Genomic DNA, 16,196 nt, shown 5'->3' with positions numbered 1-16,196 from the left:
TGTATGTTATATATAACTTTATTATGTTATCATTACAAATCATAACATCAGTACTACTCCCATTGCTATTATTATTATCAGTGAATCTTACCTTAATGGAGACCAGTTTGCTTTTCTGGAATTGGTTACAATTTTTCAGTAGTATAGTAAAATAGAGAATCTGCTCTAAGTCATATTCTGAGCAGGTGACTTGTTCAGGTACCCCTTAGGAAGCATAGCTCATTCTCACTTGCAGATTCCCAGGGATTTCAGTAGCGTAAGAAGTTGGGCATTGTCTAGCACAGTGTTTTTCCACATTGTTTTCATTGTTGTTCCCCTACAAGGAACCCTTCAAAAATGTTTTTCTCCCGATTACCTCTTCCAGTGAAATCTTAATACCACAGATCTGGAAAAAAAAATAGCACAGATCTGCTATAGACTTTTTATGTAGGATCATGCTTTAGAGGGTATAAAGCATTGTAATGTCTAAAACTTTTGGTCTCATAAGAACCAATATTCACACCCATGGGGACAGTGCCACCCCCAACTGATAATACATGATTTAGTGCAGTGGTTCTCGATTGAGGGCAATTTGCCACCCAGGGGCCATTTGGCAATGTCTGGAGATAAAATTTTGAGTTGCCTCAACTGCGTTGGGGGCTGCTACTGGTATCTTGGGAGGTAAAGGCCAGGGCCTGAAATGTCAATAGTGCCAAGATCGTGAAACACTGGTGTTAGTCTGATGGCAAGGTTCAGATGTACCCTGAATACAACCCAGAAATTGTTAAAACAGGTACAAAGGGACCATGTCAACTCTAAGGCACAAGAGAAAGAGAAGAGCAGAAGTTGAGTTCCTGACCTTCAGGAACCCTTGGACAACGCAGTTTACTTGTGTCCAAAAAAAGAAAAAAAAAAAAGCCATCTTTGTCTTTTTAAGTATTGTTGCTGTTTTCAACAATATGGTGCTTTTTGCTCTTTCTGTCGAATATGTGTCAAAATATGTGTAAACACTTCAAATACGTGTTTCGTAACAACTTTGTTTTCTGTTTTTCCTATGGATGTACCTTGCGCTATGGAACAGGTGAATTCCTGAAAACTTGTATAAATTCATTTTCCACGAGCTGCACGCATTCCTCTGGTTTCCTTACATGATCTTTTGAGAGGCTTCCCCTCCTTCCCAATTGATCCTGATTGGGCCTAGCTCCTAACATTGTTGCTTTAAATTTAAATTTAGCAGCCTCTCTGGGTTTGCGAGAATGGGTACAGTTTCAGAGAGGGTACGGATCTCTCTTCAGAGTGAGTCCGCCTGTTCCTTGATGGGCATGGTCCGGGTCCTGTGCCCAGAGCTCCTGGCTCCATTGTGCTCCCCACATCACACTCACGTTCCCTTCTGCTGCTGCCCAGAGTTGGCGTCGAGGAGCCGTCCGAAGAGGACCAGAATGAACTGCGCCGGCAGTACTTCAGGTGACATGAAGAAATCCTCAGAAACAAATTAACTGCGCCTGGCTTTTCTCTTCCTTCTAACCTGACGTGTTTCTCTTGATGCCGTTTTGTCTCTTTCTTCCTTCCTGTGTGCGCCCACCCTCTGCCCCTTTCAGCCAAGGGGCAAGAGGTCGGGTCAAGTCTAACCCCTTTTCCACCCTGTCTCTGGGTTGCTTGCTGGCTCGGTGTTCCTGAGGTTCCGTTCTCTGTCCCTGCATACTAGGCAGTGTGTGTCCCCACCAAAGCCGGAGTTGGCAACGGTCTCCCCTCTTACACAACTGAGCTTAGTGGCCAGAGCGGTCCATTCTCAGAGCCGCAGACACATCTTACACAAAGTCTTAGTAAAACAAGGCTGTTCACTCATGAAGAGAATTAGGATTTGGTATGTCTGCCATGACTGGGGTAGGGCTTACACCATCGGAATGAAGTACCAGTGCTTTTGAGTAGTTTTTAAAGTATGTAAGTATGTACTCGTACCTTATGGGGAATCTGAAGATACAAAAGCAGTTTTGTTTTATTTTTTAGAAACCCAAAAGATAAAGACTCTGGTAATGCAGTTAGGTTCTCAGTGTCCACCCAAGTTCATGATCCGATTAGGCTTCAGGGAGGGAGCCATGTGGGGCAAACAGAACAAAGACTTTAATGTTTCCTTTGCCCTTGCTGCGTCTTTATCAGCGTGTGTTCTTCCCAACCTGGTTCTCAGTGCCAGTACGTAAATCAGGGCACAGTAGGCTTGAGCTCTGTTCCTCCCACTGTGAAAGGACGTCACCCTCTGAGGGCAGTGGAGACAACAGCCCTGCTCATCACCGGCCATGGACGCTGTGAAATCACAGCGCTCCGGATGGGCCGTAACGATGTGTATATAAGTAATGGAAGCTGTTAAGATCCCTGGGTTCACACTTTCTTTCTGCTGTTTAAAACACACACACACACACACACACACACACACACACACATGTTCACTTTTTGGAGGCCTGACTTTAGGTAGCACTTAAGGTACAGAGGAAACCCTTTCTTTTGAAATATCCCACCTTCAGGAAGGAAGGTCCTTTGGGCAAAGCGCAAGTTATTACACTTGGGACATGAGAGCATTCAGACTGTGATCTGGAGTTCAAGGTTTTACAGGAAGGCATGTGTCTCCTAGTCCTGCAATGATTTAGAGCCTCAGCCATTCACATTTTTGAAAAATCACCGGTTAAAGTAGAACACCTCTAAAATTCCTGGGATTTCCTGGCATTTTAGATGGCAGCTCGTCAGAATGTACTTACACTCATACCAGAAAGGAAATTATTCATGTTCTTGTTTTCATTCCAGAATGAGCACATTAGTTTGATTGCTCTATTTTCTCACTTGGCGTGACACTGAACGACATGTAAAGTGCAGCAGTAGTCCTGTAAGCCACTTTTCAACTGCTTAGGGGCTGGCCACATGTGGCTGGTGGCTAGCACATTGGACAGTGCAGATCTAGAAAGCTGCAGTAAGTTCTGTTGGACAGCATGGATCTAGAATCATTCCCGAGTTCCCCCGAAGAAAAAAACACTGAACATCACGAGTTTGCGATGAGTTCAGGGTGACCCTACTTTTGTGATGTTATCAAGTTATTTCACCATTTTGTGCTTTGTTATGTTGAATTCTGACCTGACCACATGGGCCCAGGATAAATAGATGGGTCCCACCAACACTGCCAGAACTTGAATGAAAATAGTCACAACCTAGTCTTCATAAGCAGTTCTTGGTGAATAGAATTTAATTCTTGTTAACCAAGTTTTTTTCCTTTTAATAGACATTAGTTAAAGGCCTAGAGGGGGCAAAATTTCATTCAGCAGCTTCTATTATATTGGGTTTTATTTTCGTTACTGTAATACAGGGCGTCCTCAACCTATTTTACCTAGGACAGTAACGTCAACGTGTTTTATCTTTGCTGACGCGGAGGCCATTTACGAAGGCCTTTATTTCACATATTTCACAATTCACAGTATAGAAAGGAGAGATTATTAGTGGCAGACCTGGACTGCCACATTCTTGGCCAAACTGTGCCTCATACCCTTCAGATCAGATAATCTCATTGCTCCTGCCCCACAGTCTGGTCAGAGCTGGTGGTTAGGCCGAGGGCTGCTGTGTCACCTGGCATTCCGGGAGGCTGTCGGAGAAAGAGCAGGGGAACCGGCACTCCGCCCCTCTGAGTCTGCACTGGGGAGCTCATCTGAGTAAACAAGTCTGCCGTGAAGTGGCTTTGTGCTGCTGTAGGCCACAAAGCAGGGCCTAACGTTGGATTCCTAGCTGTCGATACCACAAGTGCAGACCGAGCTACCAGACAGGACTCTTCTCTGGGGGATTGTGTGTTAAGAGTGTCTGAAACAGGTGAGGTCTCAAAATCAGGAGCTAGGAATTCCATATGTGACCTCTCGGCTAACACTTTGATACACTAGACACATCAGGTACATTGAGGCTCTGGTGGGAGGACTTTTGGGGGACAGCCCTGAATTGCATGGGTCTCGTGTCAGAAAATCTCTGTGAGACTTGTTGTTCAAAAGTCCTCAAATAACATCCAGTTAGGAGGACAAGCCTCCAAATCTCAGACTCTCCAGCCTCAAAGCAGCCCCTAGACACATAGCAAAGTCCATCGAACTCACTGCAAAAATTCTACCAAAGCCCAGGCCTGTAGGTAGGAAATCTGGTGTCAGGTACCCTAGAGTTTAAATAGAGCAGAACCTGGTGTCACGGGCACTCAGTAAAGATTTGCCGAATACACGAATTCATCTTGTGGTTTTAAACTTCGCCTTCAGCAACATACGGGCTCTCTGTTCCCTTTCCCTCCATAGTTCCCCCTTTCCAGGGACACACACCTCGGGTTAGTGCTTAACAGAGCTGTGCTAAGACAGGGTAGACATTGGCTTTCAGAGGTGGGCACATCTCTGTTGTCTTCTGTTTTCATTTTCAAGAAATAACCTGGACATCATAGGTAGGAAAGAGGGAGGGAGAGGAAGATAAGTAAGGTGCACACACGTGGGTTTTTGTAGTCTGCTGTCCACTCACTGGAGCCAGCACCCCAGTACTGGACTGCCAAGACCCTTGGGTGAAGCTATTCAGCACCTCCCTTCAAGCTTGAGTCAGACCTGCCAGAAACCATGTTCTTGGTTTATAGTTCTTTGCAACACTGGAGGGAGCATGGGAAGGCAGAGAATTTTCCTGTCCTCTTTGTTTTCTCCACCCTCCCCCTGTGATCGAGGTCACAGTCCTCCGCCTCAGGGTGTGGAAGGTACAGGGATGAAAAATTAACAGGTGCACAAGACAACAGCTGGTGTGTTACTAAGCCAAGATGACTACCCTAGTCAAAGCATGGGATCTGTTGTAAGTGGATTTTGCCACTTTGCTTTTTCTTTCTGTCTTCAGTTGTTGATCTTAAAAGAGTCACTTCTCAGGTCATCTCAGCTGTGGGAGGACATGGGGGCAGCAGGATAAGACGTTAATGAAATGTATGCCCAAGTATTTAGGGGACGTGTACTGATGTCTGCAACTTTATTTGAATGCATCTAAAAATTAAGATGGATGATAGAGAAGTGGAGAGAATGCAATAAAGAAACTCTAGCAGTATGTTAACAGTAGAGTCTCCATGGTAGATATATAGGTGTTCACCATAAATTCTTCTGGCACCACCCTGGATGTATGAAAAATGGTGGAACAGAAATTTAGGGAATGGAAAGCAGGTCAGGGCAGACGTGAGGGAGCAGCAGAAGGGAAAAGACATGGGGCAATGAGCCCCATGTTTGGATAATGGACCCTCTGGTGCAGGAAGACAGAGGGACAGTTGGGTGCCCTTCCCCAGTGGCCTCATGTAGGCTATAAGCACATAGTACCACTTGCCTCTCCTGCCCCCGGGATCTGACATGGAACATGACCTCTTTCTCCCGACTTTTGCATGACAGCCTTCCTCTTCTAGCTAACTACTCCTTCCGCTTCCGGAAGATGGCTGGCCTCTTGGCTACTTCCAGCCAGCATGGCTGCCGTGGTCCAAGCTAATGCTTTCCCTTTTTCTCCTTGTCTCTCTCCCTGGTGACTTACAGAGTTGGTGTTGACCCAGATCAAGACCCACCACCCAACAACGACAGCTTTCAAGTCTTACAAGGGGTAAGTCACAAGAGGTGCTTCTTCAAGGGAAGACACTGTTCTAAAGAGCTACAATGTAGTGAGCACTTACTATAGGCCGGGTTCTCTTTACATAGATTTCCTCACCATGACCTTGATGGCAGCCTTATGAGGGAGGTCCTGTTGTCCCCATTTTGCAGATTAGAAGCTGAAGTTTGAGAGTCTCAGTGAGTCATCAACAGTCAGAGGATTAGAAAGTGATGAAGCCGGGGTTAGACCCTAGGGTCGGCATTTTTAAAACACCATATGGGGGTGGTATGCCAGCCAGGAAGAGCATTCCAGCTAAGTCCCTGACTGCCTGCCTTCTGAGAATGGATAGACTGGGTACACTGGTGACTGGCTCACTGTCCCCGGGTCAGAGTCTGTCTGTAGTGCCCAGGCAGGGGAAGGCAGGGGATGGGGTCTGACTCTGCAGCCCAGGAATCTGAGGAGGAGAGGAAGGACGTGGGTGATTTCAGGCCCTCCCACTCCTCCAGGCCCGGGATCCTCTCCTGCTGAGTTCCCCACAAGCCCAGGAATGGCTGAGCAGGGACCCTCACCCCGACCGCCTAGGACAGAAGGTCACCCCCAGGTGGACCATTAGGGCTTAGGCAGGGTGGTGGCAGCAGTGACAGCCTGGGACAGCATGCCGGGGAGGGAAGCTGTCGAGGCTGGGATCAGAGGAGCCCCGTGGCAACATTGAGTGTGACGAGCAGGGACATGTACCCGCTGCCACGGAGAATTCTGACAGAGTCCGCGTGGCCGAGAGGAACTCCTGGCCTGCGGTTTGGCCATCTGTTCCAGTTACTGTTGCTACGTAACCAGCTGCATCATGCAGAGGAAAGGGAGCGACAGTTTCTTTCACTCACGGATGCTCTAGTCGGCACTTTGGAAAGGGCATAACAGGGGCAGCTTGTCCTTGCTCGAGCAGGAAGCTGGGGGCCAGAATCGGCCAGAGACTCATTCGCTCATCTGTGTGGCGCCTGGGCTGGGAGGACCCGAAGAGGAGGACAGCCCACTGCAGTGCCCACACGTGGTGCCTGCACGTGGCCTGGGGGCACTGGGCCCCTTCCCCAATGACTCAGGGTTCCCGCAGCTGGGCACCGCCTTTTCTGACCTGATCCTAAAGGTCTCAGGACCTTCTGGTCACCTCTGGGACTCACTGGTGGTCGCACTTGAGTTGCTCAAGCCAGCCCAGATGCAACGGGAGGGGAGAGAGATCATAACCTCTTCATGGGAAGAGCATCAGCGAAGTGGCAGACGTGAGTGCGGGCTGCCACAGGACCCTTGCTGTGTCCCCGGGGTTTGCTTCCTCCCAGGGCCGGCGTTTCCTGGGCTGGCCGGGCTAGGTAGAGACAGGCTATGCTAAGAGCAAAAACGTGTTACCAAAATGTTACCAATGCCCCCCTCCCCACCGGGTCCAGAACTCTTTTGTGCAGCATGGCAGAAAGCCTTACCCAACCACACGCATGCTCCGTCTGTGACCGTATTGGGTGTCGCTTTCTCTCCAGTCAGTGGAATCACACTCCATCCTAAACCTACTCTCTATATTTCAGACGCCAGAGGACCTTCTAAATGACTCCAGCCCTTGAAGCCCATTAAACAAGTGTTGCCTACGGTGGTGCCCTGTGGGGCCTGGGAGTGCCGCTGTGGCTTTTCCTGATTTCTTTCTCTTTGAGGGTGGTCATGTCTTGGTGGCAGTGCCCATTCAGGGTCTCAAAGCCACAACCTCTGAAAGGGCGGGACATTTTAGGAAGAGTTTTCAGTGAGCTTCATGGAGAATGATAGGACACCCACTTGAATGGTGCTCCAGAGAAATTCTTCTTGAAAGGTTGCCATTGGTCCCTACCTTGGATTAAGGAGTTTAGAAACCGAGGGTTTGGGAATTGTGTACCTGGAAGCTAATTTAGAGTCTAACAGGGAGATCTTGAAACTCACCCTGAGGAAACCTGGGTGAAGTGTCTTTCTTTCACTGGAAGGAGAAGAAGGGCTCTGCAAGGATAAAAATGGCCTGCTCCAAAGCTTCCTCCCCAGGACCACAGCTGGTCCAGATGAATTTTGAAAGAAAACAGGCTAATTCCAGCTGGATAGCCAGGGTTTGGACAGATTTCATCTTGTTGGTTCCAGACTCGTCAGACACCCCCAGCCCTTTTGCTGTTTGTTTTTCATTGCTCCTGCCTCTGGATTTAAGCATCTGTGAAAGGAAAAGCATGAAATGTTTTGGTTGCTTTCCTGTAGCCGAACTCACCTTCCATCTCATAAGAACTTCAATGGAGACACTGGGCTTATAACTAAGTCACAAGCTTGCTGTCACTGTTCCATGGAAATGTTGGAGAAAGCAGTGGGTCCTGAGTGTTAAGGGTTGGGGCAGTGCATTTAGTGTGGGGCAGTGACTGCTCCCTGCCCCAGGCGGAGTGTGTTTCAGAAACCTCCCTTGGTGGGCCTGGGTCTTCAGTGTCCTCGATGGCTCCCTGGGGGGACCTTTGGGCCAGTTGTGAATGTGCCCTTAGTGGTGACTTCTGCTGGACTCCCAGTGGCACCCGGTGGCCCGCCCTAGCCAGGAGCTGGTGTCATGGCTTTCCCTTAATCTCTCTCCTTCCGAGCCTCAAACATAGTCATGCCGAGGGCCCTCAGAATCCATTCCACTGGCGTTGTGGAAGTCTTTCAAGATTGCTGTCAGACTGGGGGGAAAAAAGGCGACTTCAAGCTTGGTTTCCCAGGGCACCTTCTTAAATAGGACTCATGTCCTTGTACTTAACAGGCCTTACATCTCTCAGACCTCCTGACCTGACCTTCTCAGTCCAGTGAGCCACTAACAGCCGGGCTGGGAGCACTTAGTGGTCATGAGCAACAATAAAACAGAGAAATAAATGGGCTTCTCATTTTTGGGTAAAATCCTGGGTTCTTGCAGTTTCCCCTGAAATGGATCCAGGTCACACGCTTAGTGATGTCATGAAACTGCAGTCATAAATGGGGAAAGTCCAGATGTTTGTTCCCCATCAGAAAAGAAAGGGCAGTTCTCGTTACCTCATTATCTAAATGATCTTCCTAAAAACAAAGAGGAAAGTGACATTTTGATGGAAATGAATTTCTTAGGACAACGTGATTTTCCTCACTGGTTCTAGAAGCCCAAGAGTTCTGGCTACAGAACTACAGAATATTAGCTCATGTGGGAGAAGGAAAGGAGCTTTTGGCTAGAACTTCTGGCTTTGTGTGAGGGAAGCATAAGAATATTGTGGGCAGACTTCTGCTTCACGTCCCTGGCAAGTTTGACTCATTAGAACAAAACAAAACAAAAAAACCTCAGTTGCTTTGTTTCTCCAGAGGTCTTGGTGACTCTGCAACCAAAACAAAAACAAGCCCAGCTGGAGGCAAGCTGCCTGGGCTTGGGGGTGACCTCCCACCCCATTCGAGGGGGACCTTTTCATGCCAGACAGAGACCTCATTCACTTCCTTCCCCAAGTTAACAGAAGAGCACACATTGATGGGGCTGCTTTGGAGTAGCTAGGAGCGTGAATTCGAATTTATCCTAGCTTTATCATCTCAGCAGGACCAGGCCACAAGCAGGATATGAGTGGCGTGTGAAGGAAAGGGAACTACTGGCTTGTGGTGCGCGTGTGCGTGCGCTCACAAGTGCACACGAGCACACAGAAATTGACATGTAGCTTTCTGGGTCCTTCCCCAGTTTTCCTCTAGGCTGAAACCTGATACCCAGTTACTTAAATCTTTGACTTCAAACAGTTGCGGAAGGGCCTTTTCTCAAATTCCTCCTCTTTGTCCCTACCAACACCATGCTTTTCTTTTTTGTTCTTCTGATCCCTCACCTCATCCCCCCACCCCCACCCCTTTGTCCCAGACTTCCCTTTTGGCCTTTCTTTTTTTTTTTTTCTTAGAAGTGCAGAATTCACATTAATTTAGTCATGCATTTGACAAATACTTACTGAGCACCTGTTATGTTCCGGACAATCTTTCAGGCCCTTGGGATACATCTGCAGACCATGCACATGAACCTCCATTCTTAAGGGTGTGGTGACAGTGTGATGAAGGGGACGGTAAGGGTGGAGAGTGCCAAAGGTGAGGTCCGTAGATCTGTCCTTGCTGCTCTGAGTGTCCCCGTGGACCAGAAGCCTGGGTATCCCCAGAGAGCTTATTAAAATGCTGACCATCAGGCCCCACCTAGACCCACTGACTCTGAACCCACATTTTAACAGGGTTCCCAGGAGGGTCGTGTGCCCATTCCTACTTTGAAAAACCCTGGAGTGGGCATTGTGTAGCTCTCGATTCCCTGTTTTTAAAACCTGTTATTACTCCCTTGTGAGAGTCGTTGGCTCCACCATCCCAGGGACAAGAAAAGGAAAGGCCCAAATTGGGTCACATCACTTCCTTGCTTTTTTGCTCTGCATTGGATTTCTAAGGCCACTGCAATAAATTCCCGCAGACTCAGGGGCTTAAGACACTGGTCTTATATTCTGTAGGTTAAAAGTTTGGCGGGCTCCGCTGGTTTCTCTGTTTCAAGACCGAAATTAAGGTGTCGGCGGGGTTGGACTCTGGGGGAGAACCCACTGCCAGGGTCATTCCGATTGCTGGTAGAATTCAGTTATGTGGTTGTAGGACTAAAGCCCCATTTCCTTGCTAGGACCATTGGCCCTGGGTCAAGATCCCATCCTAGCAGCACCTGCATGTGCTGGTTCATGGCCCCCTCTGTCTTCAAAGTCAGCAACAGCGGGGCAAGTCCTTATCACACTTTGTATCTTTCCTGCCTTTTCTTCCACTGCAACTCTCTGACTCTTTTGCCCTTGTCTACTTTTAAGGGCCTGTGTGATTGCATCAGCCCCCTGGAATACCTTAAGCCCATCTCCAAAGCCCCTTTGGCTATATAGCATAACATACGGGCTCCTGGGGTTAGGACATAGACATCTTTGTGGTGGGGGATGGGGTGAGAAGGGAAGTATTCTGTTCCATCTCTGAAAAAAACCATAAGCTGTTCTCATTACTGTAATGACCTTAACTTGGAAAATTTGTATCTTTTAACAGTAAGAATGGAAATAAATATAACTCTGTCCAGAAATCATTATTTATTAGTTCTAGAAAAAAAATTTCAAAAATAGGACCTTTGTCACTCCTCAGTTTTTTAATCTGCCTTCTTTTTCTTCATCGCATTTGTCACCATATGTCTGTGTGTCTTCCCCTCTGGAAAAGGGCTCTTGGAGAAGCAAGTGCTAATGTCATTCTTCTTTGTGTTTCTGGCACCCAGCATGGTGCCTGGCACACCTTTAGGTGCTTAATGAATGCAACAAATATATATACACTCATTGTTACATCCTCGAAAAATGGGGATAGGGAGAGTCAGTGATATTTGCTTAAAGGGGTTTCTCTATTAATAATGTCAACAAAAAGTTTAAAAATCCCTTGTGTTACTCATAAGAACAGAGAGTAGAATGGGGGTGACCAGGAAGTGGGGGTTGGGAGAGTTGGGGAAATGTTTAAGGGTACAGTTCTGCGGCTAATAGATAAGTTCTGGAGATCTAATGCACACCGTAGTGAGTATAGTCCACAGTACTCTTAAAAACTGCAAAGTTGCTGAGAGAGTAGGTCTTAGTTGTTCTCATGGACAAACGGAAAAGAGAATTATGTGAAAGGGCACAGATGGCAGCTCATGCTAATGTGGTAATCCTACTGCAACAGATGAACGTATCAAACCAACACATCTGTACACTGTAAATTGACCCAATGTCGGATGTCAGTTACACGTCAATTTAAACTTGCCCAGAGTCATACAGCAAGACAGTAGCACAGCCAGGAGTAGAGCTAGGATCTGGACCCATGTCGTTTGTTGAGAAAGCCTGTGATATTCATATCTATACATGTTGGTGTGTTCTGTTGCCTTTGAAACATTCTCAGAGAAGCCAGCCTTGGACCCAGCCTCGAAAAATGAATAGATCAGCCAGGTAGCTGTTATAGGTGGAAGAAGATGACCATCTGAAAGGATGCTTCAGGTTCTAAAAGCAGCCTGGGCTGAGGCATAAAACCCTCCTATAGGAATGCAGGTTTGGGGGGGCAGGGTCCCCACCTTTTCCACAGGCAGCGCTTGAATGGAAATGCAAGGCAAGTTGTTCTATACACGCAGCCTGGGGAGGGGGCTGCCTATTACAGGATCTGCCTGCACCCACACTGATCCCTGCTCAGCCCTAGACTGCTTGGAGCAAGGGGGCCCCTAGATCCCGTCTGCCAACAGCTATTGGTTGTTTTCTGGGCCAGCTTAAAAAATTAGTCCCATTCCACAGACACTCCCTGATTTCTCCAAAGCCACCATATGCAGGTTTACCTATGTTCTTCCTGTACCTAGTCCTGCTTCTGGCACCATCTCTTAGAATAAGAAGCTGTTTAGCACCCCTGCTATGAAACTACACTTTTTATTTGCTCAAAATTTACCCCTGGTAACCTTTGGGCGAAGTCTTTTTGTTTCCTACCTTTCTAAGGCCCCTTGATCTTATTTGTGGAGCACAGGCATAGCTCTCTGTCGCCTGTGAAAACCTTCTGTTAGTTTGCCTTCGAAAAGAGACATTCCTTTGCTTTCCTCACGGTAATGGTCCTTCTGGGGGCTTATTGAAGTCTCCTGTAGCTTTGTAGGGATGAGGTGGTAGAAACGGAGGCGTTCCAGGTGATGACACCCCATTGTGGTTTGACGGAGCTTAGGAGGACAGAGGCAGGGTTTGTCATTTTTATTGCTGTTTTAGGGGAGGGGCGGATGCACCTGACTCGGGGGGACTTGTCTTGTGCCTGTTGGCTTATGGTACCCTTCCTGATCGTGTATGTCTCTGTGTTAGTCTCTTCTTTAGTTTGATTCTGCAGGCATTTAGAACCACGAGCTTAGAGCCTATCACTTTAAAAAAACCATTTATTTTTTTCCCAGTCAGTCGAGCGGCATTCTGAAACCTCCCTTGAGTTGTCATTAGGCCAGCACCTAATTACCTGAAGGAATGACCATGATCTGCAAATGGAAACATTTCTCTGCCCTCTTTCTTCCACATGATTTCTAAAAATGGGAAATATAGTTGGTCTCTGGGAATGCGCTTGCGCTCTCTCTCTCTCTCTCTTTTTTAAAAATTTCTTCATCTCCAGAAGGGCTCATTTAACCAAGCCATTTCCACATGTGTCCCTAAACATTCTTCAGGTCCCCTAGGGCCTCTTTTTGTAAAAAATAACCTTTGTTATGGGAAACATTAGGAAATTAAATAGTGCTTGCTGATTTCCCTCCCTTGGCTTGTCCTCGTGCTCTCCATTCTCAGAGATCTCTGACCCATACTATCTCAGTCACAGGGGGAGCTCACATGCGCTGCAACGTAGAGCTTCTGGGAATTGTGGCTCATCGTGCATTTGGCTGTTGTCAGCCGCCTTAGAGTTGCCTCTCCCTGTAACGTTCCAGGGGTGACGACAAAGATGGCTGTACCTCCCAAGCGGTCCCTACTTCCAGAGCTTGTCACCTAACAACACAGAATGCCAGCAGTGGCCTCCCATGGCCGTGGTTAGTCTGCCCTTGAATAGTAATATTTGCACACAGCAGATGGCCCAAGCCTCAAATGAATGTTCAATATTGTAAGTCATTTTGCAAATTAAATGACAGGGATGTTTGAGTTGGAAAGGGACAAGAGGAGTAACCACTCGAGGGCAGCTGAAATAACAGAAGTGCGTGGTTGCCTGGCTGGCAGAGTTGGTTTATTGCCCGACTCTTGGTTTCGGCTCCAGTCCTGATCTCAGGGTCATGAGGTCAAGCCCCATGTCAGGCTCCATGCTCAGCATGAAGTCTGCTTGAGATTCTCTCCCTCCCCCTCCCTGTGCCCCTCCCACTCATGTGCTCTCTCTTTCTCGCTCTCAAATAAATAAATAACCTTTAAAATAATAGAAATAGTTATGGCCCCATTTCCCTTGCTTGCTGCCCCCATCATCCTAAGGCTGCCAGGGCAACAGGTCACTGACCCAGCTGGAAGGCAGTGTAGATGCCTCCGTTAAGGACGACCACGAGCCCGGGGCTGATCCGTCAGGGAACAGTCAAGCGTGACTTTCCCAGGCCAGCTTTGGGGAGACTTGGGAAGTTGGTTTTATGGAGGCTTTCTTCAATATTCCCTATAGATCAGTTTCAGCCCATTAGGATCAACACTATGTTAGCGTAATCAATCTGCTAAAAGGCACTTGGAGAAAATTACAGTAAGAATGCCAAAAGAAATTTTGTACCACACTGAGTTGATCTGCCCACAGACATAAACAGGCCTTTTTACTTCGAGGGTTGATATGTCTGCCTTTTGGATTTATTCAGTTTCTTTCAAGGTATTACCTCCTAGTATATCTGAAACTTCGGTGATATAGGGTGTTTGACTCTGAGCTCAGAATCTCTAAAAGTTATTGGTTGGTAAAGAAGCTTCCCCTCCTCCCAATATACACACACCCAATTTCAATCCCTTTTCTGCAACTAAGCATCTGTTTTCTTGTTCGTTCTTAGGACGGTCCAGATTCTGCCAGAGGAAACCGGACAAAGCAGGAGAGTGCATGGCTCTTCAGGCTGTGGTATAGCTTTGACCACAAGTATCCTTTTCAGTGGCTTCCCTGTATTTGTGAAACACCAATGATGAAGTTCTCTTGTTGTCCGTGAATGAATTCTGATGAGTAAGGAAGATGTGTGCTTGGTACAGGTATAGTCAGTCGTCTCTTGGGCCAGAGGCAATGATCATTCAATCACAGGTAGTCCTGGCGAGCAGCACTCTGGCCAAGAGGAATGTTTTATGTCATTAGGGTGGCTAACCCACAGGCCGGTAGACTCATGTGGCTCTTAAGAACATTATGTCTGAGGGAAATAAGCCTGTGTAAGTGAATTAGTTAAATTTACACAGTGAACCAGGCTGTGGTCAGGAAGGGCAGTAGAACTTGGACAGTTAATCCATGTGGGGAAGAGAATTCCTATTGGCTGATTGGAAGACAAGTCTGAGCCATGTCTCAGCTGGACCACTTGCAGGGCAGACTCTTCTAGTAGATTCACCTGCTCTCCAGTGGAAATTAAAAATCCAGAAGTTAAACCTCCATAATTTAAGCTGACATAGCGATCAAACGGATAGGCAGTACAAAGTCGGGAAACTTTGAAAGTGTTAAAAAAATTTTTGAAGTCTTAAGATCCATATAGAAAAGTATACAAATCTTGGGTGCTCGATGAATTTCACAAAATAAACACTGAACACCAAGAAGGTAAAAAACCAAAGTCTTCAGTTCCCCACATGCTATAACCCAATTACCAACCCTTCTCTCTAGATGTAATCACACTCCTGACCTCTAGTAACACTTAATAGTTTTATCTGTTTTTTGAACTTTGTATGAATGAGACTACAGAATATATATATTTTAGCGTCTGGTTTATTTGGCTTGACATCTTTTGTGCGACTCTTCTATGTTGTCACATGTAGCTCGAGTTCATCTCTTTTCATTGCTATATAGAATCTGGCTGTGTGAATATACCGTCATTTATTTATCATTGATTATTGATGAACATGTAGATTGTTTCTAATTTGGAGCTAGTATGAAAAATACTGTTATGAACATTTTTGTATATGTCTTTTGGTACAATCTGTACATACATTTTTGCTGGGAATATATCCAGGAGTGAAATTGCTGGGTCATAGGACATGCATAGGTTCAACTTTAGGAGTTAGTGCCAAACAGTTTTACAAAAACGGTGGTACCACTTTACATACTCTCCTTTCGTGTATGACTGTTCTAGTTGCTCTGTGTCCTCACTGACTATTGGAGTTGTGAATTGTAGCCATTCTGTTGGGTTTGTGGTGGTGGTGTATTGTGGTTTTAATTTGCATTTATCTGATGACTAATAAGGTTGAGCATCTTTCCATATATTTATTGGCCATTGGTGTGTTCCTTTATGAAGTACCTGTTCAAGTCTCTTGCCCATTTTTCTATTGGGTTGTCTGTCTTTCTCTTACTGTTTTTAAGTATTCATTAGGTATTCTGGGTAGGAGTATTTTGCTAATTATATATGATCAAAATATCATCTCTCCTTGTGACATGCCTTTTCACTTTTTTTTTTTTTAGTTTCAACATAATTTGCTACAGGGTTTTTTTCCAACATAATTTACTACAGGATTTTTTTTTGCCTTTTCACTTTTAAATAGAATCTTTTGATAAACAAAAGGTCTTAACCCAATTTATTGATCTTTTCTGATCAGTAGTTTTTATGTCTTCTTATAAAGATCTTTGTCTACCCCAAATTCATGAAGCCAGTTCCTGTTTATCTTCTAGAAACTTTATTGTTTATCTTCTGTACATCTATTATTTTTTTACTGAGTGATGGACATGTGCAATGAAAAAGTGTAGAGATCATTGATATGTTCTGGATGAGGCTTTTGTCCTTCAGAGCAGATTACCTTACATCTGATCAGTGACTAGGCACTAGGGGCATTAGCAATTTCAGATCACCATAACCCAATCAGAAATAAAGGTAACTTAAAGATGGGAGTCAGTTCCTGTGATGATTAGTCTGTTTTCTGCTGGTCTTATTTTCTAGGGTTCTAACATAGAGCCTAAGGTGTTGACATAGCCTTCCTCAGAAGGAC

General features: G+C 46.2%; 1 protein-coding gene across 2 annotated transcripts in view; it reads left to right on the top strand.

The window, feature by feature from the left end:
- Nucleotides 1-16,196, top strand: part of SLC9A7 (solute carrier family 9 member A7) — a 133,664-nt gene that overhangs the window by 102,777 nt on the left and 14,691 nt on the right. Inside the window, exons 13-15 of one of the 2 annotated variants that reach the window (XM_032842965.1) lie at nt 1,384-1,443; nt 5,526-5,589; nt 14,084-14,166. In XM_032842965.1, coding sequence (XP_032698856.1) covers nt 1,384-1,443; nt 5,526-5,589; nt 14,084-14,166 — 207 coding nt within the window. The remainder of the gene's footprint in view (nt 1-1,383; nt 1,444-5,525; nt 5,590-14,083; nt 14,167-16,196) is intronic. The other variant, XM_032842966.1, reaches the window with a different exon arrangement.

Source organism: Lontra canadensis, unplaced genomic scaffold, assembly GCF_010015895.1.
Source record: "Lontra canadensis isolate GAN:19392208 unplaced genomic scaffold, GSC_riverotter_1.0 scaffold134, whole genome shotgun sequence".
NCBI classification, from domain to species: Eukaryota; Metazoa; Chordata; class Mammalia; order Carnivora; family Mustelidae; genus Lontra; species Lontra canadensis.
Note: the sequence above shows the minus strand (reverse complement) of the source record. Positions and strands in the feature narration are given on the sequence as shown.